Source organism: Aplysia californica, unplaced genomic scaffold (genome assembly GCF_000002075.1).
Source record: "Aplysia californica isolate F4 #8 unplaced genomic scaffold, AplCal3.0 scaffold00188, whole genome shotgun sequence".
NCBI classification, from domain to species: domain Eukaryota; kingdom Metazoa; phylum Mollusca; class Gastropoda; order Aplysiida; family Aplysiidae; genus Aplysia; species Aplysia californica.
Window position 1 is genome coordinate 567,292 of NW_004797458.1, and position 27,956 is coordinate 595,247.

General features: G+C 42.2%; 2 protein-coding genes across 4 annotated transcripts in view; one reads left to right on the plus strand and one right to left on the minus strand.

Annotated features, from left to right (window-relative positions):
• Positions 1–2,152, minus strand: part of LOC101863436 (NADPH oxidase activator) — a 32,474-nt gene extending 30,322 nt beyond the window's left edge. The window contains exon 1 of the mRNA XM_005098629.3: positions 1,728–2,152. The gene's annotated coding sequence lies outside the window, so the exon portion shown is untranslated. The remainder of the gene's footprint in view (positions 1–1,727) is intronic.
• LOC101863671 (E3 ubiquitin-protein ligase RNF6) lies at positions 2,120–27,051 on the plus strand. 3 transcript variants are annotated; one of them, XM_035969843.1, is made up of 9 exons: positions 2,120–2,154; positions 6,337–7,005; positions 13,765–13,964; positions 20,975–21,052; positions 21,480–21,573; positions 22,152–22,207; positions 23,524–23,556; positions 24,727–24,969; positions 26,228–27,051. In XM_035969843.1, the coding sequence occupies exons 2-9, from the start codon at positions 6,366–6,368 to the stop codon at positions 26,279–26,281; spliced, it is 1,398 nt and encodes a 465-aa protein (XP_035825736.1). In that variant the 5' UTR covers positions 2,120–2,154; positions 6,337–6,365; the 3' UTR covers positions 26,282–27,051. The 3 variants fall into 3 exon arrangements, with proteins under 3 accessions (XP_035825736.1, XP_005098687.1, XP_035825737.1); XM_005098630.3 differs by lacking the exon at positions 2,120–2,154 and adding an exon at positions 2,162–2,569; XM_035969844.1 differs by lacking the exons at positions 2,120–2,154; positions 20,975–21,052 and adding an exon at positions 2,162–2,569.
• Positions 27,052–27,956: the final 905 nt, after the last annotated feature.

The window sequence follows — 27,956 nt, forward strand, 5'->3', positions numbered from 1 at the left end:
GTCATCCAGGGCATTGGTGGGGTTGCGATTCCGTGACGACTGTTGGCAGAGGTTGGCGAAATGATTGGATAGGCCACACCTGGTGCATCTTTTACCAAATGCCGGACACTTCTTCATACGTTCCTGTCTACCATTCCCATGGTCCAGTTTGCCGCAGTAATTGCAGGGGAACGCTTGGCCCTTACTGTGGAACAAGTTGCCCTGAGTGCTGAGCTTCCCACTGCGCTTGTAGGAGCTTGTGGCCACTGCCGTGGTGTAGGAGCAGCTATCAACGAGGCGACTGGCTGACCTCTTGCCACTCTCCTTCGCCTCCACGTAGCAGAGTGCATCCTTAAGGGACATGTCCTGCTTTGACTCTCCTAATATGTCAAGTCGGATCTCCTCATCAATTAGACCTCGGATGAGGACGTCACGATTCATCATATCGCTATAGTCCACGCTGGGTTCGTGGACATCTGGAGGGCACCTAGGGCATTTTATCTTGAAGTTGCAAACCCCAGCCTGGCCCCTGAGGCGGGCGGCGAAGGCTCTGACAGGCTCGTCCCGGTCTTGCTTCATTTGATGTAGCTGTACTCGTGCTACCATGATGTTTTCCTGGCGCACCGCCAGGCTCTTGATGTTCTTTAGGACAGTGTCCTCTTCGCTGGAGGCTAGGGCGCCGAATGTCCTTGTGAGATCTTTTCATAGCGACTCATCGCAGCACTCGAGAAGCTGGAAGACGATGTCTGCACCAGTGAGGCGAGCCGCTTGTTTGTAGTCGGCCCACCGTTGGGTGAAGTATGACCACGCCTCGCTCGTTCCGGATGCAGACACTACAGGGCGTCGCACTTTCTCAGCCTTGGCTGCCGCAGTCGGTGCATTCGCTCGTGTTGCATGGGCTGTGGTGGCGTGGATGTCAATGAGGCGTGTCAACACCTCGGTCGGCGTAGATGCAGGCCACTCCATGTCGCAGTCCGGGGCAGGGCAAGGGATGGTGGTCATGATGTATCTCTTATGTCTTCATAAATAAATGTCAACACTCTCTGTGACTTGACGAGGACTTTAATAATCAAGCACAATGAAGACATACGTCAGACGATGCATGACTGGGACAGAAACGGAACAGAAATAAAGCAGATGAATATGATTGACAAATAAGGGAAATAATAATAATGGACACAAGGAACAGATACGAATGATGGCACATACATGTGGTCTTGTAGCTACTGAATGATATTCCTCTATTTGGTCGTCTACAAAGATGCTACGGCTATTTAACTTTTCGAATCGAGCCGAACTACGCGGGTCGCCATTTTGTTTTGCCCGGAAGTTCTCGCGCTACTCCTCTCTCTCTCTCTCTCCACTGCCCACAGACAAAATTGTACGCTTTTAGTAGGCTAACAGTAGTAATGGAACGTTTGTTCACGGCACAGAATTCTACAATTTTTCTGTTATCACAGTGTAGAATTCTGTGTTTAAGGGTGAACGCAAAATTGGTTGGCCTAGATCTAGATCTAGGCTATAACGGTGAACGCGCACCGGGTGAGAATAGCCAAAAGACTCGCCAGCACTATTCTCACCCAGGGTGAGAACAGAGGTGGCCTTTACCTAAACCATTCAAACTTTAGAAACTTTTTCATGAACACCTTAATCAGATATATGGTGAATTACAGCTTAAAAGAGTGAAAAATAGAAGAGTTATAAAGTGAAAACTGTTTTTGCCTCTCCTGAAAAATTTGCCTCGGTACCTGCGCAGGACCATTCGTCGTTTGCCCTTACGACGGCAGAGTGGGCGTCATCGCTTGGCTTGAAGTTGAAGGGAATGGCAGGCACTGAGTGACGAGTGAGTCAAATCTCTCTGTCTCTGTGTGACAGGATGTTTGTAACCATTATTCTGTTTTACCATCAACAAACCGACGTATTTATGAAGATACTTCACAAGAGTATAAAAGGGGTCTTCGTTTACATCATGTATCAACATTCTAGCCTTTATCACATTGTCTCTCTATCCAATTTGATCACCCAGAGTTTCCGGATGAATGCGAAATTTTACTTCAATTAATTGTTTCGTTCAATTAATCAATGACGACGGACTTTTAACTTGTGTGTAACTAGCAAAGCAAAACAAATATAGAGTAATGTCCCCTTACTTGCAACTATTTTCCTTGGCCTGAGGTGGGTTACCTTACATCCTTGTACTTAGTTTAGTGAGGGCGAGGGGATATAAATTCGCCTTTATCGGGGGATAACAGAAGCCTCTGTTTTTAAAACTTATTATAACATTTATCATGTAGATTTATCTCTGATCCGTTACTATAGAAGGCTTTATCTGCTCCCTATTTTTCTGTTATTTCAAACATCTTCTACGGTTTTGTTGCGAAAGTCTGTCAACAATTAAAATTAAAAGTGTCAACCAGTCACAAAAAGTAGATCAGTTTGTTCTTCCAGGGCCAAGTTCCATTGAACGAAACTGAAACTAAGACTTGGACTTGATAATTAAATTGGGGTTCTCTCTCAACGGCCCTCATCTAGGCCTAGTGGATCTTTATTTATCTGTGTCTGTCTGGGGGAATTCTTCCATCTAGATCAGGTGAGACAAGTGTGTGTGTGTGTGTGTGTGTGAGAGAGAGAGAGAGCAACTCAAATCAAAATTATCTGCCCGCGTGCCGGGCACGAAACTTGAAGATGTGCTGACCATCGTGGTTTGCTGTCGACCACTACTACAGTCATGTTTAATTGACAACATAGTCTAGAATCTAGATGTAGTCTAGTCTTACTTTTTTTCAGTAGGCCTACGCATCTCTGAAAATAAAATGTATTATAATATCGAAGTGGCTAGCCATATTAAGATCTCTAATTTTGTTTGGCCCTATCATCTAGAATCTAGATCTAGATCTAGATCTAGATTAGATATTAGATCTAGAACCTGTTGAGTACGCAGGTCTCATTAGAGTAATTATTCAGGTTTAAAATACATCATGATGCAAGTCAGTAAGGCACATTTTGGCTTCGAAGTGGCTAGCCGTACTGACTTAAGTACGGCTAGACTGCCAGTCTAGCCGTACTTAGATCTAGATCTAGGTTTGGCCCAATCGACTCAATCCTGTTAAGTACACAGGTCTCATGAGATCTAGATCTAGTTATTATTCAGGTTCAAATACACATGCAAGTCAGTAAGGCACCTTTTGGTTTTGTCTGAAATACAAATACTTTAGGCATTGCAAACTAAAATTTTCATTTACAATTCAGCCATCAATATTAAGTACAGCTAGACTGACAGTCTAGTCGTCCTTAAGTACGGCTAGCCTGGCTGTCTACCCGTACTTAAGTACGGCTAGACAAGAAGTCTAGCCGTACTTATCTTAGGCCCTATTTACATTAGAAAACAGGAGGTTTAAAATACATGCACTGTCATTAAGGAACCTGGTTTTGTCTCAAATACAAATACTTTAGGTACTGCACACTAAAAATGTATATTTACAATTCAGTAGGCCTATTTTTTGTAAATGGTCAGTCTAGCCATCATATTAAGAATAAGTACGGCTAGACTGCCAGTCTAGCCGTCATTAAGTACGGCTAGCCTCTTCCTTTTGGCTTTGTCTGAAATACAAATACTTCAGTCTAGCCGTACCTAGACTCTCAGTCTAGCCGTACTTAAGTACGGCTATACACTTCGATATTTTAAAGTACGGCTAGCCTGGCCGTCTAGCCGTCCTTAAGTATGGCTAGCCTAGCCGTCTAGCCATACTTAAGTATGGCTAGCCAAGAAGCCTTAAGTACCGCTAGCCTGCCAGTCTAGCCGTACTTGACTATAATAATCTTAGGCCCTATTAACATTAGAAAACAGGTCTCATTTGATCTAGTAATTATTCAGGTTTAAAATACGTGCACTGTCATTAAGGCAACAGTAAGAGACATTCTCTTCGCCGATGATGCTGCTCTTGTTGCTCACAATGAATCAACCCTACAAACAATGATGGACCTATCAGTTGAACTCTGCTTCTCCGAACGGCAATCTGAGCTCAAAGCTGTGAATAGAATTAAAAATCCAAGTTCCAGGACAACAAAGGGTTATAACTATCTAAAGATAGTCTGAACCCGCTTTATTTGGCGAGAAAGACTAGAAATTAAGTAGAGAAAAGTCAAAACCCTTCCAAAGGGAACAAAAGTCAGTCATTCAAAGTAACAGTGATCTAAAACAAAAACTTTTCCAACAGCATACTTTATATGATATTCAAATAAAATCAGGACAAAACAATGCATATTCTGATAGTGTTAGACAAGCAACACTCCTTCTACAGTATTGAGGTTGGAGTCCGAACAGCCATGGGAGGCTCTATTCAGACTTGAGTCCGAATAGCCACTTCGGAAAGGTAAACCAAACCGGTGGGATGACCCAAGATGATACAAACTGTATGAAAAATAAAGCTTTTAACTTGCCGCCAATGTAGTTCTTTTTAGGACGAGGGTGGTATGGGTTCTTTTCTTCTTAAAAATAAAAATCTAGCTGCATTATTTTGGACATACAGTCAAACTGTGCCGCCTATCTAGGGATGAGCATGAAGTTGGCAGTACATGGTGGCTGGCGGTATAACAGGATAAAACCAATTGTCATCTTGAATAGTGGTAGAGACAAAATGTTACCAGTCTTTACTTATCTGGATGACATATCTTTCTTGCATTATTGCCTTGCGCATGGGAAACCGAACTGTAGAAAACGTCATGTTATAACTTAAATAAATTCAAATGATTAATTTCTGCATGATCAGAAACTAGGCTATTATGTAATGTCAATGACCCGGTAGATGTATTTTTTTTCTTTAACAAACCTGATACTCGTCAGTCCTTGGGACGCTTCGGACACTTTAAAGTATTGTGAGTCCTCACAATTTTATCCTCATGGGCGCCCGTCAGCCTTTTGGTTATTGTGCCGACATCTGGTGATGCCAGATATTTTGCCTACAGGCAACTTTGGAGTTTCTCCAGGCGGTTTTGAAATTTAATTGCAGTTTTTAAATAAAATATTGAGCGAAGTTGTTAATAGCATTTTCATAATCAGGAGCAAATTAAATGCTAGAAATAGGCCGAATTCGCAGAGACATGTGTTTGGCAGAGATTATCAAGCGCCCAGGTGTGTGTCGTGCACCATGTGTAGTGTGTACCTCTGGTGGCTAATTTGCTGGTGGTACAGTGGCGCAAATTTACTTTAGTTTAAAGGGACTGAACAAGTCAGATAGTTAGCACATGGCAGTGTAAAGGCGCAAATGCTATGTTTAAGATGACCCTTTTCTTACATTGGCAAAACCTGGCGGTAAGTGGGACTGGCGTTACAACGAGGGGTGGTACAACGAGATTTGACTGTATTTTGAAAGCATGGAATGTTTCATCTGAAATTCCTGTGGGAAGAGAGTTACAATTGTATAAAATCAAATTTCGAAAGAAAAGTGATGCTACAAGGGTTTTTGTTACATTTTTGGACAAGTAATCTATGATGTTGCTGCTTTCTTCTTTAATTTGAAAGGTAAGATTTTGACAAAGTGGAGATGAAAGCAGCTGACAAAACAGGACTAGAGGTGAAAGGAGAAATTTTCAAGGTGAAAAGAAACATTTTCAGAGAGCAATTTTTTTACACTGTCTGGTTTTGAACATGTGACCTTTTGAATGAGTGGCAAACACTGTACAGGCTAGACCACAGCATCCCTGAATGTAAATGCAGTAACTGTGAACCCGTTTTCTCAGTTCTTACTCTTTTGCATTTTGTTACTTCATAAGTAATATTTCAGCTTCTGGAAAGATTGTTGAAAAATTTAAAATGTGTGTAATAATCAGGAAGATCCCAGCTTTCAGAAAAGCACAAAAATATACCGGCTCTCATTTGTCAGTTGCCTCATGTGTCATTCTTTATTTTTATCCTTTTTCATTGTTGTGTGCATTTTGTTGTCTTTTTACTTGTTTTAAAAGGTTTTTTTTCTTCTTTATGGTTTTTATCAATGTTATTAGATATTTAAAAGATAAACTTTATTGATCCGCGAGGGAAATTTTTTTTTATCTACCATAATGAAATGTTATTATTTTCATTCAGTCAGATGAACTGAAATTATTGCATTGGGTTGAAAAATGAGAGCTGACAATTTATTTTTCTAGCAAAATTGCATTTGAATATATTTGACTTTTAAAAAATGAGAATTCTGTTGGATACTGCTCTGGGTCGTGTTGCATCTGATTTGTTTAAATTTTAGCTTGTCATGATGTATTTTTCCAGAAAGTTAAGATTTTTTTCTATGTTTCCCATTAGAAGGGGGTTAGATCATTGTAAACTAACATGCAGCTATCTTTTTCCATTCTTCTGCTTATTAGGGAAAAAGTCTTTCAAACTAATAGCAAAGATGGATGAGGAGGAAGCACCTTCACAAGAAGCTTTCAGGAATGTGATCATAAGACCGAACCGCAGTGACTACAACAACTGGGTCTCCCAAAGTAGGAGAAATGATGGGTCAAATGTTGATGGTGAGCCACCACGATCGAATGGGGCAACATCCGGACGAACTGCTAACAATGGCATTGGTCAGTTATCAAATAACCTGTCCAGCAATATGGTTGTGAGTGAGGCGGGCGATGCAGATGGTATAAGTCAACCCAGTAGAAGAGTGCAGAATCTAAACTCAAACTCATCAAATGGCAGTAGAAACTCTCAACCTGTGGCTACTACTAGGCTGCGTCATCGAAGGGGACGTGCCTCGGGAAATTCTGAATCCTTTGCGGGTCCAAGGACAGAGCGAGCACAAGCTAACTCAGTCGCAAGGAACTCGTCTCCCACAAGACATACTCAGATGCGTGGAACACGTGCTCGGTTAGTTCACCCTAGGTCCAACAACCAGAGAGCAGCTGAGCGTAATCTTAACCCTGAACCAGAACTACTGGGATCTGTGATGATTTCTTCTAGGCCACAGCTTGAGAGAGAACGTTTCATCTCACCCCTGTCGCTGGGGGAAGGTACAGACGATAACCCGTTCCTGTTGTCTCCGGGTAAGTTTCTTCTTTGTCGCATCTTTTATTGTGTAGTTGTCTACTTATGTTATGGTGGGTCAGCTGTCTGATCAATTTTGTTGTGCTGTCCAATGATAACCCTTGTTTGAATCCCCAACCGTGGGCGGTTGTTGGGTGCTCTGGTTTGATTTGCTCCTGGTTCTTTCCTATGCTATGCGACATCTAAATTATTGTACTTATCTCCCCTCCTTTTTTGTGTTTGTTACTCTCTTATAAAGGCCCTAATCTTCTGCCCTTTTATGACCTTATTGTGCTGCAAGTGCTGTAACACTTTTACAAAAACTAAACTGAAAAGAATCCTCAACTAGTACTTTTTCAAACTTTGATTGTTTGGGTTCTCCACTCTCTTGGCACAGTTCTTTCAGAGAGACGGTTTAAATCTAGCGTTCAAGCATCTTAATTTAATAAGCTTACAGATCGAAAGGATGGTTTAACCCCAACCGTACCATACCTTCATCATACAGAAAATAATTGATCTTGATTGTATTTTAAAACACTATTCAATATTTAATACTGAAGACAGATTTTCAAATCTTCTCTCCTCCTTTCTCCTCTCCTGCCTTCTCTTTCCCATAACTGCCTAGTAAAAGTTGTTCCCGCATCTGATCCGGACATTTAGGATTGCCTTGTTAGTGAGACAACTTCCTGGGTCTTCTGCATATTGTGGTAGGATGGCCAGTTCCTTTCCATGCCGCCTTTACTCCCCCAACTCAAAGTCAGGTACCCATAACTGCTGGGTGGGCAGGAAGGGGAAAAAAAAAAATGTGTGTCTGAAACGAGGCTCGAACCTGGACTTTTTGTTCCGGAGATGAGTGCACTGACCGCTCCACCACCTCACCCTCAGTTGCCTAGTAGTACATTAAAAAAACCTATGTAAATTCATTTTTGAGGGTATTAGTTTGAGAAGCTGTTTTCATGTGAGAAAATATATATTATTCTCTAGTTGTGCTCCTCACAGTGTTACTGATGATGAAGAAAAATTATGACCTTTCAAGACTGGATCTGCAAATAGTATTTGAATGAAGCTCACAAGTCTGTGGGTAGAATCTGTTCTTTGGTACTGAGAAATTGACAGCTATGCTTTTACATTTATTTTGTCCTTTCATTTAAGAAATATTTTTTTAATTTTATTTTTTTCCCCTCCTTTTTCCTTTTTGATTTATTCTTCTTTCATAGCACTTTCTATTATTACTATTATGCACTTGTTAATATTCTGACATCACTTTCACACTTTCACATTACATAAGCACTCACAAGTAAACATTTATCAGACGCACACATATATACACAGGCGCCTATGGTGTAGTGGTTATGCGTTTAACTGTCGTATGCAGAAGACTTGAGTTCAAATCTGGAGTTGGGAGATTTTTTTTACAGAATATGTCGGTCTCTCTGCTGAGATGTTGTACCCCTCTCGGCCCGCGTTGGCCTGATAGGCACGATCAGAGGCCCACATCCTAAATGATCTAACTTGTTTCATGGTGGGTGTAAAATCACCTACACTGTGCACACACCCAGGTGCAAACGGAATTGGGAGCACGCATGCACACACACACGCATGCATGCACGCACGCACGCGCACACACACACACACACACACACACACACATGTCACTCAAACATGTATCCAGTCTCTCTCTCTCTCTCTCTCTCTCTCTCTCTCTCTCTCTCTCTCTCTCTCTCTCTCTCCCTCTCTCCCTCTCTCCCTCTCTCCCTCCCTCCCTCCCTCCCTCTCTCTCCCTCTCTCTCTCTCTCTCTCTCTCTCACACACACACACATGTATGTTTCATTCAATATTACTGTCTCTCTCTTTCACACTCACACACACACATATACATGTACCCACACACGCACACACACACACACACATGTACACGCACGCACACACACACACAAACACCAACAAAAACAAACACTCTGACAAACACACACTGACAAACACCAACAAACATAAATACTCAAACACTCCAGTGAAGAACATAGAGGGGTCAGATGTACAGTCTGACAAGTTGAAATGACAAGTGTTCACTCTATCAGTCTGTCTCTTCTCTCTTCTCTATCAGCTTGTCACTGATAAGATCTGTGATAGCTGTGTGTTGGCTAAAGAGACCTGAGCTTTTGACTTGAGCTCTTGTTAAATTAAAAAAAAATATTGTTTTGTTTTGTTTTTGTTTTTTAAACATTCATGTGTGCTAGGAACTCAGAGGTCTGGTTGCCACTTTACTAAAATAATAACACATTTTCAAAACACCAGCTTTGAACATAAAGAGAAAGAATCAAAAGAGAATGAAATGTGTGTTATGTGAATGGCAAGCAACATATGTTATGATAAAAATACAAGAGCAGTGATTTCGTTCTGCTGACATGACACATGTATATAGAAAAACTGCTTGAGTTTTGTGTTTAAGCTTTTTCGCGTAAAACATTGATTATTTCAGTCAGAAAGGTTACCGGACATTTAGAAAAACTTTTTGGCTGGCTGGGCTAGGGAAAAAGGGAGGCTCAAAACATACTCCTCTTTCTTTTTCTCATAGCATGCATCTCCCACGACATGTGGTTGTGAACTAAAAACTCAGACCAAAAGCACAATCACAAACTAGGTGCTGTTACTTTTTGTCAAGAAGGAGGATCAGACTGTGAGTGTACATAAATTGGATGATAGCTGTTCTTGAGAAGACAAAAGGTCCTTTGGTGTTGACAAAACTTGTCGTCATGGCATGTGCTAGTTGGTCATGTCACTGCCACTGTCATTGTCACTGTCACTGTCACTGTCAATGTGCTTGCATTTCAAGGCGACGACGTTTGGGTATTCATACAAGTAAGTTTTCTGCTATTTTAAGTTACTATGTGGGCGGTTGGCGGGTGTTCTGGTGTGGTGTGTTCCTTCTTTCCTATCCGCCATCTGTCGTCTTTTTCTCCCCCTCCTTTTTTGTGCTTGTTACTCCCTTGTAAAACCTCTATCTAATCTTTGGCTCTTCTATGATCTTATTGTTTTGCAAGTGCCGTAAAACGTAAAACTCATATGAACAGAAAAAAAGGTTAGTATAACATGTTTATATGAGTCTTCCTTCTGTGTTTGTTGGATGTTTTGATTCTAATTTGTCAATGTCAGCTGAGGTTAATCATCTGACCAGTTACATGTACTTCTCCTTCAGGTGTCAGGTCTGTAGCAGACATTGACGATCATAGTACCCCATTCCTTCCTGTAGTCTGTTTTCTTGATTAGCTCGGTTTTTCTCCCTGTGTTATTCGTTGCAAAGTTGTTCAGGCCCTATTCCATTTGATCTATTTGCGTGGCCAACGAGTCCCAATTGTCATTTTCTGATAGTTCTGATAATGGATCTTTCACATCCTGCCATTTGGAGTACTTCTCTTTATCTGTTCGTTTTCCTCTCTTACCATGAGATTCTGAGTATATTCTCCTTAGTTACCACATATCAGCGGCCTCCAGTCTTCTCTCTGTCTTTATTTAGAGTCCAGCTCTCGCATCCATACAAAAAGATACACAGTCGAACCTGCCTTAACGGAATCCTGTATAAAACGGAATCTCCCCGCTCCCCCCTTGATATACATGTATTCCTCTTTATTTACCTGTATAAAACGGAAACCTGTCCAACGCGGAAACGGAAAGAAAAATCCGCTCCCTTCCGAGGGTTTCACCTGTCTAAGACGGAAAATGCTTTGCCCGCTCAGCCCTGATTTGAAACAAAACTCGCAAATTTGGTTCCGACGGCTCTAACCTTCACGCTATGGCCATGCCACTGGGCGAGGAAGGGGAGTAGGGGTGCAATTTGGGGGTAGATGTGACCCCATCATGTGAGCCCTGAGTGATGCAGATGGTCAGTGTAGTGTGGGTGTGAAATCTCACGACTTCCCGTGAGAGTGTTCGAGTAGCGAGCCACTACGAAAACTTTCCTGGGTAGCCAGAAGCCAGAGGTGTGAAATTAGATTGACCAATGCCTGCCACCCTGATCGTACAGCCAGCCGAGAAAAAAGTTCCTTGAATCATTGTTACAGGATGGCAGTGAGGGGTGGCATTGGTGGGTGGGGCTAAGGGTGGAATCAAAGGAGAGGTCAAACAGTGGTCCTATGAAAGGCAAGCACTGGTGGTAAATATAAGTAAGACTGACGCATGACATTATAAGACAGGATAGCAATTGAGAGGTGTGAAGTTTTGACCACTGCTTGCCGATCGGACAAGCGATCCTTGATCCCACCGACTGGACCTTTGAACCCCCCCTCCCAAACGTCCATCTCCCCCTAAATTCCCCTGTCTAAGACGGAAAATGTCTAAGACGGAATTTTTTTCTGGCTCCCTTGCGATTCCGTCTTACACAGGTTCGACTGTATACATATGCTTTTGTTGATGGCCTATGCTCCACTCTTGGGAGTTAAAAAGGGCTAGAGAGAGAAATGATTTCAGGGTTCTTATTTTTGTGTTCATTGTTTTGTTTCTATTTGAGAGGATAGGTTTCATCATGCTTAAAGTTTCTTTAGATATTGCATTCCTCTCTTTTATCTCTGTGTCGCTCTTTGCATCTGGTGCAATTGTGCAACCAAGGTATTTAAACTGTTGACCTGTTTTATTCTTTTGTTCTTACATGTTGTATCAACGGGGTACTGTAGTTTGTTAGTTACATGTACTTAGAAAAGGAAAAAAATCAACATGATTAATAAGTCATTTAATCAATAACTAAGAATACTGCCTTATTAATAAATTGTAGCTTAATTTTATTGAGACTTGATTATTGCAATTCCTTACTATCCGTAATATCTGTGGAGAAAGTGAAAAGACTTCAAATTAAAAAAAAACAATGCTGCAGATTTAGTTTTTTAGAAAATACAGAAAGCGAGACTGTTTGACTGATAACGTAAAGTACCATCATGTTTATAAAATCTGTTGGAACTGTACATTCTTCCTTCTCGCAGTTCAAGGTCATCAGCTGACAAAAAGAAATTTCTTTTAGCATTTATAAAACGATATTTTTTAATTTTTTTGGGGGGGGGGAAGGGGGGTGTTTGCAATCAACATTCCCTCTTCCTCCATCATCTTCATGGCTGTTGCAACGACTCAGATAATTTTCTTTAGTGCTGGAAAGTCTGTTTCTGTATAATTCTTTCTTTTCAATTTTTTTGTTATGAACAAATTTTATCCTCAAGTGGAACCACTGTCATTCCCCTGGCACCTTGAAATGACACAAACAAATATGAAAGTGCGAACAGAACTTTATCCCGATCTAAAAAGCAGAAGTGATTCAAATGGAAAAAGCAATACAACTTATTTTTGCACTGTTTTCACACACTTCCTAATTTTTAAACAAAGGTTGGAAGTGTGTGTGAAATAAATTAATATGGAATATGTTTTAAGGAAGTGTATATTTATACGGCAGGCCGTCGGAAAATCGGAAGTGATAATTTCAGCCAATCAGGACAACCGGACTATTTATAAATAAGCCTATAATTGCTTTTCCAGAATTAACACATTATAGATACTTTTTTAAAGATACCTGTAGGTTTATTTTAACAATGTTTATCGTTTGTATCATGTTGTGCTTTATGGACAATGATGAAATGTTTTGTGTGATTGTAACGAGAGTAGAGATGCACAATTTATCTTGTGCACGCAAATTTGTTTTTTTTCCAATAGTGGGGTACCTATTTGCGGATGGGGTTGGGTCTGGTCGTGTCTGGATGATCACCCGATTCGTCGCCTGAAAACAAACGCAATTGTTTTTTAGGCTGCGAGTCGGGCGCGGTCGGCAGCTTGTGCCACGATAGCCACTTTGCGCCCTCAATCTGGCTGGCAGACCGCCCCACCTCGACCTGATCCCCCAAAGGGCACCCCATGCTTTGCCTGAGTGCATGAAATTGACATTATTTTATCACCTATTTTCATTTGCAATACCTTTTGTATGAAAGAGTAAGATGTGTAAAGTAAAGTAAATGTACTTGCATTGTAATGTAAATCTAATGTCGTATACCGGTAAACGCTCTGGGTATTTCCGTTACATCTCCTTGGATTAAATACCTTGCATTGATACACTTCAAGTAGGGCCTATCTATTCTGATCTTTAGATTCAAGACGGCATACCGTATGATGTTCAGACAGCATGCTGTGGAAATATCGACTACGATCTTCAGACGGTTTGCCGTCGAAATATCGCTACCTTTTTGTAACTTTCCAAGATGCACACACGGTTTGTAAGTGCCCAGTGACCGTGAAGGTTCTGCTGTTGGCTGACAAAATGCCTTTATTAAAATTCTCAGCAGTTTCAAGAAAGAAGGCATTTTGTCAGCGTAACCATTAAAGAAAATGCTTTCTTCTGAAATTTGAATTCTAATTTGTAAAAAAAACTGGTGACAGTTTCACTTTGATTTGTCACACACGTAGGGTTACTGATCGGGCTATCAATTTAACAAATTAAAAAATTTGACACCCAACAAATGAAGAAATGCGTTTCGCAGCGGACGACAGAGTTAATAAACTGTTCTGTGCCTTGGAAAGCATGCGCATAAAACCAACCAAGAGATAAAAGGATTCAAAGGTGTGTGGGCCCATCTGCACACTGCCCTCTCCTGTAGGACGGACCAGTAGCGGAATTTTCCGTGAATTATCCTGGAGGGAGAGGGACTTAAAAAGATTTTTTTTTTTTTTAAAGAGATAAAATATAGAATATAATGGTAGCAGAATGCAAAAAATCTTTGCCAAGACAAACACTATTATCTCTATTCTTTTAGGTTCCCCTGACTTGGAGTCAGAAGGATTTGACCTTGGCTCCGTCCCCTTGGCAGCAGGCCTGAGTGACGAGGAGTTTGCGCGGCAGTTGCAGCAGGAGGAGTGGGAGGCGGCCAGCAGCCACGGCCACGATGACTTGATGCTGCCCGAGCCACGGGGAGCTCTGGGCTTGGGGCAACTGCTTTCTTTCCAAAACAGACGGGTGAGTTGTTGTCTGTGCGATCTTGAGACAGTTACAGTTGGGTTGGTGTCGAGCTTACTTTTACTTTTACTTTTTCATCCTGTGTTGCCGTTAAGTGTCGAGGGAAGATGCATTTTCCTATAGTAGACCAGCTCTGCAGCTCTTTCAATTGGGATATTATAATTTCTCATGGTTTCATTGGCTCACTCAATCCACCTTTTGATTGAAATGTCATAGAAGTATTTATTAATGAATATTTCCTCATGAATTTCTGCATGTACATTCTCTCCATTGAATAACATTTCTATTGATACAATTTTTGGGGGATTTCTTTGAGAGATATACCCCCAGTGGGTCGGGGGGATATAAATAGACCCACTGCTTCGTCTGCAGAAGGTGCAACCCCTTCAAAGGCGGAGTGTCGCACACGGACCCCAACCCTCTGGGATCCGTGTGCGACACTTACTTTGGTGTATCCTCCTCTTCTCCTTCCTTCTTTCTTTCTTCTTCTATCTTTCCTACCACCGCTGACCTCATGTGCAGCAAAACGAGAGGTCACCCATTCCACAGAGTGGGCGCCTTGTTGACCGTGAGGTGCGACCCGTGCGGAGGGAAACCGGGCACCTGGCGGTTGAGGTGAGATCAGTCTACGGACTGTCCCTCACCAACACACCTCTTTGGCCCAGGTTTTCCTCTTAGACAGGAGGGTGGCACGGCCCATTCCACTCAATCGGTTGGGAGTTGAAACAACATCAAGCCCTGGGTCAATCTTGACGGGAGGGTTTTACGCACTCTCGTGGAGAGTATAGCTCCGGGGTAGCCCTGGCACAGCTCTGGCCATCCGAGCAATGTGTCCCCTTGTTGGGCTCGATGGCGGGCGGGGAGCCCCGGAGTTGAACCACCAAAAAAACTCACATGGATTCTTCAACTACAAAAAACCCTTCCCCAACTCCCAACGTTATTAAAAAGTCTCGGCTCGCGGAAGTGGGTGCGGCCGCCGAGCCGAGCAAACATAAAACAAAAGGAAAAAGGACCTTTACGACTGCCTCTGCCCTCCCTCCTCTCAGGGAGCTTCCGCGGCAGCCGTACTTGACCATCCGCAGCACCGATGCACAGAAAAAGATGACTGATTTAAACGTATTTAAGATAGGAGATGCTCTAAGACAGGTTCTGGGATACATTCCTACGAATGTCCAGAAACTGTCCTCTGGTGCTCTCCTCATCAAGTGTGCATCGGATAAAGAACTGGCCGGACTTGAAAAGATAACGACCTTCGGTGGTGTTCCTTGTGTTTCCGAGCGACACCAGAAATTTAACCAGTCGAAGGGCGTGGTCCGCAGCCATGAGCTGAAGGGCTGCTCCAACCAAGATATTGTGGATAACTGTGAGGGTGTGGTCGAAGCCCGCCGAATTACTATTTGGCGGGGGGAGTCCACGCTAGAAACGAACACAATAATTCTAACTTTTGATTCGTGCCGCCCTCCAGCCACTGTTCGGGCATCATACTTGGTCTTGGACGTGCGACCCTATGTGCCGAACCCTCTACGCTGCTTTCAGTGTCAGAAGTTCGGCCATAGTCAGTCGCGATGCCGACGTGCAGCCGTGTGTCCTCGCTGCGGCAAGACTGGGCATCCTGAAAAGGAATGCAAGGCTAGTCCTTGCTGCCCAAATTGCCAAGACCAGCACACAGCCTTCAGCAAGGATTGCCCGACTTGGATTCAAGAACGCGCAATCCAAGAGAATAAAGCACGAAATGGATGCTCTTTTCAAGAAGCCCGAAAAGCTGTCTGCCCGCCAGGTATGACCCCGGTCCCTGGCCAGTCATACGCAAGCGTACTCTGGCCAGTCACGAAGTCGACCAGTGCTTCCACTGTCGACCCCCCCAGAACCCGCGGTCAACAAGAAACTTACTGCGAAACAAAAAAAGGTTCCTCCTAAAACTGTGGTACCCACCTTCCAGGTACCACTAACTAACCGCTTTGGGGTTCTTGGGGAGGATGGGGTGGACTCTTCCTCCACCCCCCCTTCTCCCCCTCACCCCTCCTCTATTACTCCTTCTTCTTCTTCTTCTTCTTCTTCTTCTTCTTCTTCTTCTTCTTCTTCTTCCACCTCTCAACCCATCTCTCTGATGGAGATTGAGGTACTCCCTCCCCCCTCTCCCCAGCCCCCTCTGTCTGCTCCACCTCCCTCTACCCCTCCACTCCCCCCCACTACCAACGGAGGATGACATCTCTGACCTCCCTCCCCGGCCTGACCCCGGGAAGGGCGGAGTCTGTCACTCCTCCAAATCCCCCACTAGACCGCTGTCCAATCCAGGACGGCAACCTAGAAAACACTCTGCCTCCCCCGCAAGGAGGAGTCAGAGTGCTTCTTCGAAGCCGGGGCCTTTGAGCTCCAAACAAAAACCTAAAAAATCATAATGGCGGTCCTGCAATGGAATGCCGGCGGAATCCGACCTTCCATTGCTGAATTGCAACATTTACAGGCCACACTGTGCCCACGGGTGGCCTGTATTCAAGAAACAAAATTCGCCCCGGCTTCAACCATAGACTTAAGAGGATTTACTGCGTACCATCACATTCACACGAACCAGATTGCTTCCGGTGGTACCACCATCTACACCGACAACCACACACTCCACAGACAAGTACATCTTAAGACGACCCTCCAGGCTATTGCCGTACGGGTCACCCTGCACAGACCAATCACGATCTGCTCAGTTTACATCCCACCAACATACCCCCTCAAAATAACCCAACTAAATGACTTAAAATCTCAGCTCCCAAAACCTTTTATTTTGCTAGGTGATTTCAATGCCCACAGCCCCCTTTGGGGAGACAAACCTATAGACCAGAAAGGAAAAATAATAGAAAACTTTTTATTTCAAAATAACAGCTGTCTCTTAAATGATAAATCCCCAACTTACAGAAACAGAGCCACTTATGGCACTTCATCCCTTGACCTCACCTTTCGTACCCCTGACCTAGTCCCAGATCTTGAGTGGTCTGTGCTGGATGACCGTACGGACCATTTCCCAATTCTCCTAAAAAACAATAGCCTCCAAAACGACCCGATCCCAGAACGCTTCAACTTAAAAAAAGCCGACTGGGACGGGTTTGCCAATCAATGTTCCAAGATTATTAATCCCAATTTCGACCACAACTACAATAAATTCCACGAAAAGCTCTTAGAAATATGCCACAATCACATTCCAAAAACAAAAACAAAACCCCGGAGGAACAAAATCTGGTTCTCTTGGGAATGTGAGGACGCAATAAAGAAAAAGAAGGCAGCGTATCGAAGAGCCGTCAACAACACCACCATAGAAAACAAGATAATTTATTTAAAGGCTCGAGCTGAGGCACGTAGATGCCTCAGGGAGAGCAAAAGACAATCATTCCAAAAATACATCCCCAAAATCAACAGCCAGACACCACTCAACCAAGTTTTCCAAATTGCTAAAAAATTCTTAGGTAGACGCACAGACACCATTCGGCACGTCCAGAGGCCGGATGGAACAACAGCTGAAACACAAGTAGACATTGCAAACACAATAGCTACATCTCTAGCCAAAAACTCATCCCAAGCAAACTACAACACCACTTTTCAAAACGTCAAAACTAACAGAGAAAAACAACACCTAAACTTCCACTCAAACAACACTGAAACCTACAACGCAGACTTCACAATAGACGAATTAACATCGTGCATCTCGGACCTGGGCGATACAGCCCCGGGACCGGATGACATCCACAACAAGATCATTAGACACTTACCCTCAGAAACACTCACACTCCTACTACACATATACAACGACATGTGGCGGTCGCACTCCTTTCCGGAGTCTTGGCGTCTCGCCACTGTCATTCCAATACCCAAACCTAACAAAGACCACACACACCCATCCAATTACAGACCTATAGCCCTAACGAGCTGTCTCTGCAAACTGATTGAAAAAATGATTCACAGGCGACTCATGTGGTTTCTGGAAACGACGGGCTCGCTGAGCGGTCAGGAAAACTCGATCCACTCTGGATCACCTGGTCCGCCTGGAGACCTTTATACGCGAGACGTTCGCTGAAAGAGGCCACATGATCGCCATCTTTTTTGACCTAGAAAAAGCCTTCGACACAACCTGGAAGTACGGCATTCTTCGAGACCTGCACGCACTCGGCAAACGCGGTCACCTCCCTGCCTTCATTGGCAACTTCTTGAAGAACCGTTCCTTCCAGGTTCGTGTCGGATCCTCCCTTTCAGACCCCCACCAACAGGAGGAAGGAGTCCCCCAGGGGAGCATCCTTTCTCCTCTCCTATTTGAAATTAAAATAAACTCCATAGTGAAAACCCTCCAGAACAGCATAGACAGCTCGTTATACGTTGACGACTTCTTGATATGCAGCCGATCGAAAAATCCTCATTTGAGATCTATGGAAAGGCAGCTGCAAACGCAGCTGCAAAAACTTGAAACGTGGGCAAACAACAACGGTTTCAAGTTCTCCCCGTCAAAGACGGTTGCAGTACACTTCTGCCGAACAGGCAGATGTGTGCTGCAGCCGGATTTGACACTATACGGGGAAAGGATTCCCGTCCAGGACCAAGCTCGTTTCCTCGGCGTCATTTTCGACAAAAAACTTACATTCATACCACACATCAAAGACCTTCGTGTGAGGTGCGAGAAAGCGTTAAACGCTTTGAAAATTCTATCAAATCCGGAGTGGGGCGGGGACTCAAAACACCTCCACTTGTACATCTCCCTTGTCCGGTCCAGGCTTGACTACGGCTGTCAAGTCTATGGATCGGCAAAACCACACGTCTTAAAAATACTAGATCCAATACAAAACCAAGGACTCCGCCTCGCTCTGGGGGCTTTCCGCACTTCTCCGGTGGAGAGCCTCCAGGCCGAGGCCAACATACCACCACTCTCACTCAGACGCACACAATTCTCACTACAATACGCAGTTAAACAGAGCTCAACACCGGAAAATCCAGCGCACAACAGCATTTTTCAAACAAATCCAGAAACCATAAACAGATTCCAAAACAACGAAAAACTCATCAAACCTTTCGGCCTCAGAATCCTTGAGGACCTCAAAAACTTACACTTTTCCAAACAAGACATCCAACAAATTCTTTTCCCCGACCTCCCTCCGTGGCACCTCACCAAGGCAAAAGTAGATTTACAGCTGACCACACACAACAAAGAAAGCACAAACACCAAAACTTTTCAAGCAGAATACAAAAAACTAATAGATAAATACCCCGGTGCGGAGCTCATCTTCACGGATGGCTCCAAAAAAGACAATGAAGTGGGCGCCGCAGCCCTATCTCCCAACAATACACACCAGAGGAGACTACATCCTGAAGCCTCCATTTTCACTGCGGAGGCCACTGCCATTGACATGGCACTGGACTCTGTAGAAAATTCTCCTAACAAATCTTTCCTGATCCTTTCTGACTCTCTGTCTTGCATCACCTCACTCACAAACTACACACTCTTACACCCAAAAATAGTTAGGCTACAACAGAAAATCCATACACTATCTGAAACAGGAAAAAACATCATGTTCGCATGGATACCCAGCCATGTGGGCATCCGAGGAAACGAGCAGGTAGACGACCTGGCGAAGAAAGCTTCATCCCTTCTGCTGGGATCAACGACAAACACTCTCCCACAGACTGACTTTAGAAATTAAATCAAAAAGTACACCTCCAGTCTGTGGGAGAGCCACTGGGAAAACCAGAAAAATAATAAATTATATGAAATAAAACCCAAACTAGAACAGCGAACTCCTTCGGATCTCTCCAGAAGAGACGAAGTCATTTTTACTCGATTGCGCATCGGACACATGGCCCTGACCCACAAATACCTCCTACAGGGAGATGAGAAGCCGCACAGATTTTACCATTAGACACATTTTAACAGAATGTCTAGACTTTGGAGAGATCTGAAGTAAATATTATAAATGCAAGAAATTGCAGGATATTTTTTCCGTCGTTGGTCCCAGCAGAATTTTAAATTTTATAAAGGCCATTGGCCTTTATGGCGAGTTGTAGGGTGAATTTGATATTATTAAAAAATTTTGTTGTTACTTAAAAGTTGTTTTAGATCACAAATGTATTTACACCGAATTTGAATATTTTAACTTTTAGCATTTTAAAGTAAATTAGTTAGCCAGTCGTGAAGTGAACTTTCGCAGAGGTGAACAACTTGTGTTTCGCGCGCTCATATGACCTTAGCAGTTGCGAGCGCCGTAAAACCTTATACTATACTACTATACTTTGAGAGATAGATGGAGAAAATTTGGAGTAAGTAGTAACATGATACCAAAAACAACACCACCAGACATAAACAACGCACATTCGCGAATAATGTTAAACTGTGACATAAAAGAAAGGGGGAATACATGTTGCGTGAGTGTTTTCAGGAAACGAGGAAGTGACAAGAGGCTTTTCCTACTTTATACAACGCTCGTGCATTCCACATATATTTATATATATATATATATATATATATATATATATATATATATATATATATATATATATATATATATATGTATATGTAAGCCAATCTTCTAATCTTCTTTTCAAGTGAAAATCTGTATCTGATGCTTTCAGATTGGGGGAATGAAGGTAAACATAAAGAGAAGGTACCTCAATAATATTTACAAGACTTTAGCAGTAACTTCCCTTATAATTGGTATCAAAACAACCTCTGTCACTGTCCCGGAAATCCTACGGGCCATAGGCACAGCGCTGCACGGTTCACGCCTGTAAATTTTACGGGCATGGCAGCGAAGAGGTTAATGTGTAATATACTTTAATCCAAAAAAATAAAAGTGGGTGGTTGGTGGGTGTTTTGGTGTAGTTTGCTCCCTTTTTACTATCAAACATCTGTTGTCCGTATCTTTTCGACTTTTAATTTGTGTTTGTTACTCTCTGGTAAATTATATGACCTAATTGTGCTGCAGGTGCTGTAAAACTTTTCCTTCTTTTCCTAAAACAAAAATAAAACATTCTTATTTCCCTAGCCTCATATGTTACCTCCGATTCCTCGTGGTGAGAGAGGGGCGCGAATGGGGCCAAGGGCGTCAAATGGTCGGCGAAATGTAAGTTGATTCCATCAGTTTGTCTCTTTGTCGTTCTCTGAGCTGATGGTTGAAGAGTGGTCTGGTCCTTCCACGATGTTTTCTTATGATTCTGTGTTCAGTTTCCCTTTAAAAATGTTACCATTATAATACCAAATCACGGTTACTCACAACTCAACAAAAACTATTACTAATGTTTCTTTGTGGGTGGTTGGCGGGTGTTCTGGTGTGGTTTGCTCCTTCTTACCTATCAAAACCTCTCTATCGTCCCCATCTCAACTCTTTTTTTGTGTTTGTTAATCTCTCTTAACACATCTATTCTTCGGCACTTATATGACCTTATTGTGTTGCAAGTGCCGTAAACTCTTACTAAAACTATTTTATTAAGTTTGTGTTTCTGCAAAAATTGAGGGTCTGTAATTACTTGGGTTATTTATTTTTCTCACAGGCAAGAGGAGCGATGTCCTTCATGAATGTTTACCCATCTGCTTTGCCCTGGCCCTTTTCATCGAGCATGGCAGAGGGAGACGATGATCACATGCGTGAGTTGTTGGCTTTTGGGATTTAAACCTCACCCTGTTTATCCTGTTTTCTACTGCATCTTTTTTTACTAGTTTATACTGGATGCACTGATCGCTCTGTCGTTGTCATGCTGAACTACTGTGTGGATAACCATTGCTTGAATCTCGCAATGGGGAATTTTGGAGATTGGGTAGTATGTGGAGTTTTTCAAAGCTTTCTGTTGTCCTAAACTGTGAGTGGCTGGGAGGGGGGCTCTGGTGTACTTTTCTCCTTCCTTACTATCCAACACATATTGCCCTTTTCTTTCCTCCTCTACGTTCTATATTACTTTCTAGTAACATCTTTATTCTTTAGCACCCTTTAGACCCATTTATGATGCAGGTACTGTAAAACTCTTACTCGATTTAAAGTGCCCTAAACTATTGCTAATGAAGTGTGACTTTTTAAAAAATGTGGGCTACAAGTTAACAGACTAAAACTATTTCCAACAGATTCTACAACTGTCATGTTTTTCTTTTGCAGTGCTACTAGAAAAAAGAAAGTAAAATACCTAACTGTTGACTTTGTCAAATTGTTGTGATTTTTTTCTTCTCCTTAGCACTCGTCATGGAATTGTTCCATACCAATGGCTTGTTGGATACGGATGAAATTGAGGTCAGTCCCACTAGTTTTTACAGATTGTGTTAATAACAGTGCTTTCACTCTTACGTATTTTTATGGAAATCCTTGCTTTCTGCCAGTTCCGTACTTGTTCTTCCATCATTATCAACTCCCTCCGTTAAAAAAAAACTACGACAGCGTAGGACTGCCGAAATTCTGTTGCAAAAGATCCGTACTCGCCTTCATATCATCTTGTATAAGTTATGGATATTTACGGCAATTCTCTCGGCAACAAGTTAATGTTATAGCAGAAACCTGCCAGATTGCACATTTCCTGCAATCAGCTATTATTCCGCTATGCCTCTTGCATTCCTTGCGGGTTGGTCGGCAGTATATTTTTTATTTCCTCCTTTCTATCATTCATTCACTCATTCCATCTTTGCGTTGATCAAATAAATTGACTTGTGATCTTAGACAGAAAATTACTGTCAGAAAGAAACTTCTTTTGCAAATCTGTCTCGATCTAGAGAAATTATCAATGCGAAGATTCTACGGTACGTGAACGCGATATAAGGGCTACGATGAAAGAAATATATGCTAAGACTACTAAAATCAGGAAAAATTCGAAAAGTGGTGTTCCGAGGTTGTGACAGGCGACATTCAGACGTGAAAACTATGGAAAAATTAGGGTATACGCTGGGCAACTGTATTGTGAAGGTACATATCTATTCATTATTCCCAGGTTTGCCTTCTATCAATGATGCGACAACAAATTAATTGATAGTAGCTATGAAAGGGGAACTTGCTTTTAAACATTGCCAGCAATGGAAAGATATGTAGGTGAAGAAATCAAACAAGACAAAATGTTGGTGAAAAAATAAATGTTATGGGTTGTAGGCAATATCTTCAAACAGGCTCCCAAATGCCATTTTCAACCCTCTAAAAGCACTAAATTTCAATTTCTTTGGGGGGGGAGGTTCGTCCCCTGAGCACCCACTGGGGCGCTGCCCCTGGACCCTGCTGGGGGCCTCTGCGGCCCCCGGACCTGGTGCAGAATTTTCCTTACTTTTCAGCTTCAGCTGGTGGAAGCACTGTAATAAACACTGCACTCATGTGCACTTTGCAGTAGTGTTATGCCACTTTAAAAAAAACAACACATTTTCACTGAGGTACATAACATGAATGTAAATTTTATTTTTATATATTTTTTCGTTTGTTTGAATGTAAAGAAAATTAAAGTTTAATTGAATGTATTTCCAAAATCACCTTCCTTTTTCCTCCCCTTTGGGGGAACTTGTTGAAACTTTCCTGGCATTTACGAGGAACATTGAAGGTTTTGACAATTTCTTTTTCGTTTTTTCTTGTTTCAGTCTATTCTGAATCCAGTCTCTGAAGACTATGAGGTGAGATAAAAAAAAAAAAATTTTTTATTGGGGCACAAAATTTGAACAGTTGGTATTATGTTGGAGTGCATTTCTGATTAATTAAAAAAATTATTTTTTTTTAACTTAACATGTTTTGTGAAATCAAGCATCCATTCTCTTCTATGTTGTTAGGAACACAAACCCAAACCATTCTGTTTGCTATATTTAGGTTTTCTGTTTAGTATTGCAGTTAAAATTCCTCTACTGAAAAACTTGATGTACTAATTGACTGGTCTTCTATTAGTGCATTGTCCTTTTATCATGTGATTAAAAGATTGATCATGTCCATCTTTTTATCTCTTCAGTGTCACTGTTGCTTCAACTCAGTTTTGATTTGTGAGATGTACATTTTCTAATTCATTTTTCTTTTGAAAGTTCAGAGGAGTTTAGTGCCTTTGAAAGTGTCTTTGCTATTAATTTTTATCTTTGATTATTGAAAGTCGATAAAAGAAATGCTTGAAATATAAAGAATTTTTTTCTTTCATTTGTCAAACAAGATATTGGAATCAAATGGGTTTTTAAAAAACCGCTTCGTTGCCTTATGACATACCTGTTATGTCATGAAAATGCGTAATTTTTAGCGCGGTGTCATACCATGTACGTCACGGAAGTTGGCAAAATTTACCGCTCCTGGTTGCCTGAAGATTCGTATTTCGGAAATAAAATATGCTCATATCGGTACCAAATTTGCTAATGTTACTTTACTGCTAGGCTTGTAAGCAATCGATAAATGCAGATCTAGGCTTGCGGGCAGCCGCGTGCTCTTATAAAACGTAAACATTAAAATGACTTTAAAAAGTAAAATAAATTCACTTTTTGACTTAGATTTGCAGGTTATTCGAAATTATGAGTAAAATGGGAGAAAATGGGAATAAGAAAATTGTCAATTGAAGACCCAGTGCCCGAAATAATTGAAGACCCAGTGCCCGAAATAATAATGTCATGAGCACGCTAGATCTAAATATAGACTGCGGGTCCATTAGCACTAAGACAATAGGCTGCTGTTCTGGGAAAATGAGCTCAGCTGAAAATCAGTGCTCACAGTAGGAACCCTGGCAACGAAAGGGTTGAATTAATTTCCCAAAGGCAAGAAGAAATAGAAGTAGAAAACAAAGCATTAAAAAACCCAACTTCATCCTGTCCCCTCAGCAACTACTGGCTCTAGCAGAGCAAATTGGGGAAGTGAACCGCGGCCTGTCAAAGTCAGAGCTGGACAAGCTTCCCACCAGCAAGCACCGATGTGACAGCTCGGAGGGGGCAGAGGCCGGGGCAGGCAGCGCAGACAGCCAGCAGTGTAACATCTGCCTCAACGACTACGAGAACGGGGACAGGAAGAGAAACCTTCCGTGCAAACACGACTTTCACAAGGACTGTGTGGATCAGTGGCTCAAGGTGAGGGCCAGGTGTGTGTGTGTGTGCATGAGTGAAAATGTGTGTGTGTGTGTGTGTGTGTGTGAGAGAGAGAGAGAGAGAGAGGATAACAGAAAAGGGTCGAGGGTCAGTTTTAAACACAGTCAAATCTGCTCTCAAGACAATCACTTGTACGAATGACCACTCCCCCTTGCGTTTTTTAAATGACACTACTGTCTATGACAACCATATGTCTGAGATGAACACTTTTCTTCTCAATAATAGATGGTCACCTTTGACTTTGCGGTTGAACCTGTCCATAACAGTCACTCAAGATCACAAAGAAAACTGTTATAGAGAGGAGGCCACTATGCGAATGTTTCATTTTTTTTGTGTGCCCCATTTCATTTTTTTCCAAATTGTCATCTATCATCAGAAGCAGTTTCTTTGCATTGACTGAATGTATAAACTCAGCCTCACCGACTACGAGAACGGGAACAGGAAGGGGGGTTGGCTGAAAACTTCTGTAATTTGTTGTAAATGACCATAATGATCAGGTTGGGAAGCTGTCTTGTGGCAAAAATGACAAGCCGCGTCTTCGTTGGGTAGGGGTTACTAAGGGCAGGTTAAGAATATAGGAAAGGCAAAAGTGTGTTAAGGAACAGTGGCCATCAGTACAGGTGACTTCTATGGAAAGCTGACCTTGAAAGCAGGTTCGACTGTGGTTTATTTATAGAGGTGTCTAGTATCTGATCGCTGATACTTAAAAAGGTAAAACAAAATTTTACAAAAATTCTAATATGGGTATGTGAGTGGTTGATAAATGACTGTGATTTCCTCCTTCTACTTTTTTGTGCCATCTTATTCACATACATGATTTTATGTTCTACATGTACCCCCGTTAAATAATGTTGAAATGTGAAATTTCTGTAATGAGCTTTTTAATTTTTAGAAAATGGAAAAGCTGAGCATAAATTATATTATGATTATTACTATGTAAATTTAGTCTTTGATATTTATTTTGGTTCCTGTGGAATTTCCTGTGAACAATGCAACAAGCTTACTGGCATCTCATGAAATGAGATAAAGACCCAAAGGCACTCTTCAGCAACTACAATCATCCTTATCTCTGCTCCTCCTTTTTTGTGTTTACTAACAACACTTCTAATCTTCCACCCTTATGTAACCTAATTGTGTTGCAAGTGCTGTAAAACTCCTTCAAACAAAAACCTCTTTAGCGAAGCATTTTTCTCTCAGCTGATACGAGAGTTCAGAGTTCTTTCTTCTGTTTCCTCCGCAGACCAACGCCACGTGCCCTGTGTGTCGTGCCGATGTCAAAGCAAAGTTTGTCTGAAGTCCTGATGTGTCATGCCCGGTGCAAGTCAAGTCCCTTAGGTTCCTTTTCTAGTTTATATTTCACTTTTAATTAATTGTCGTTGATAATGATGAGGATGATGGTAATGATGATACTAACATGTGTTGTGGATGAGACTGAGAGGGGGCTGTCTGTTGGTGCTGTTGTTGTCAGTGGTGTCAGTGATGATTGGACGATGATTTATGGTGACCTGTAGCCACCTAAAGGTGTTGTTGTTGTGTGACTGATAGTGACACTGTCTGTGTATTGAAAGTCCTTTGTTGAGAAAGAGTGTCAGAAAATGTCATTGATAGTGGTGGGGATGACAATGCGTTGTTTATCCGGAATCTTCTCTCACTCTCAGCTGGGAGGTTCAAATATCTGCATGTGAAGTAGAGGTGGGTGCTAGTCGAGTCGGTACTGGCTAATATCGAGTACGCTATCGACTAAGAAAGCCCAAAATCGATTAGTACCAGGTACTTATTAAGATTAAACAAGGGGATGTAACAAAAGTTTCTAACTGTAATACAGTAGTCTCTGCCACGGTGCACGGGAGGGCTATTCAGCGTGTGTTCATACGGAGCATGCGTTTACATGTACCTTTGCAAAGGGAAGAAGGGACGCAGTTATCTCATGCCTTGATATTCTAGTGACATCCCTTGGAGGTAAAGACACAAAGGCACTCCTTTGCCGGATAATGTGACCACACGTGACTGTTTCGAGAAGGATGCCCGACTGTGGTGAAGAACACAAAAGGCGTTGAATGGGCTTTGGGCGTCAATGTAATTATGTGCACCGTAGAATGTCGGGAACAGATAGCATAAGAGGAAACCGTTGGTGATAGTCATAGGAGATGACGGCCCAGCCACGTGGCTTTTCAAGCGACCTACCCCGACCATAAATTCATGAACGACATCAGATTCATAGATCTCTACATTCAGAGAAACATTTGTCTTGTGATTCGTTGAACAAGTACGTTATAAGTTCTTCGAGCGCAGCTTATTAGGCTTACTTGACTAATTCTATAGAGGCCTATCTAGTGTTTTACAGCATTCACATGTATAGTGCATCGTAGGTCTAGGTTTAACTAAACATTACTTGCAGTCTCCCAAACACCAGTCAGAAATTTTCTCTCTAAGATGCATTTCCAGTGACCAATCAAAAAACATTTCAGTCCCCCAACCCTCCCACATTTCACCGATATCCTAGACCTATGTACTGTCTTGGGAAAATTGGGTATGAAAACGCTGTCTATCACTCTCTTTGTTCGGCGTAAGGGGCAGTCTCACCAAATATCCGGTTTTCAAGGCATGTCTTATGCAAGCGTGTTCCGCAGATCAGAGCGTGCGTTTAGAGAAAGTGACTGCGTTTGTATGTCTAAATGAAAGAGTAAAAACACTGTCATTTGACGAAAGTGTGCGTTTGAGCGCAGCGTGTATTTGTAGGGTGTGCGTTTAGGCGGAGACTACTGTAATGTCGATCACTTTTCACTATGGCCTTCGAGGCCACGAAATGCAGTATTGGGCCAGCATGTTTTTTTTTAATTTAGTTTTTTTGGGGTTTGTTTTTATTTTTTATTTTATTTTTTTAAAAAATTTTTTTTGGGGGGGGGGGGGGGGGCAGGGCTTCATTTTTCCTCCCTTCTTTTTATTTCTATTTTAGCAGTACCCGCGAA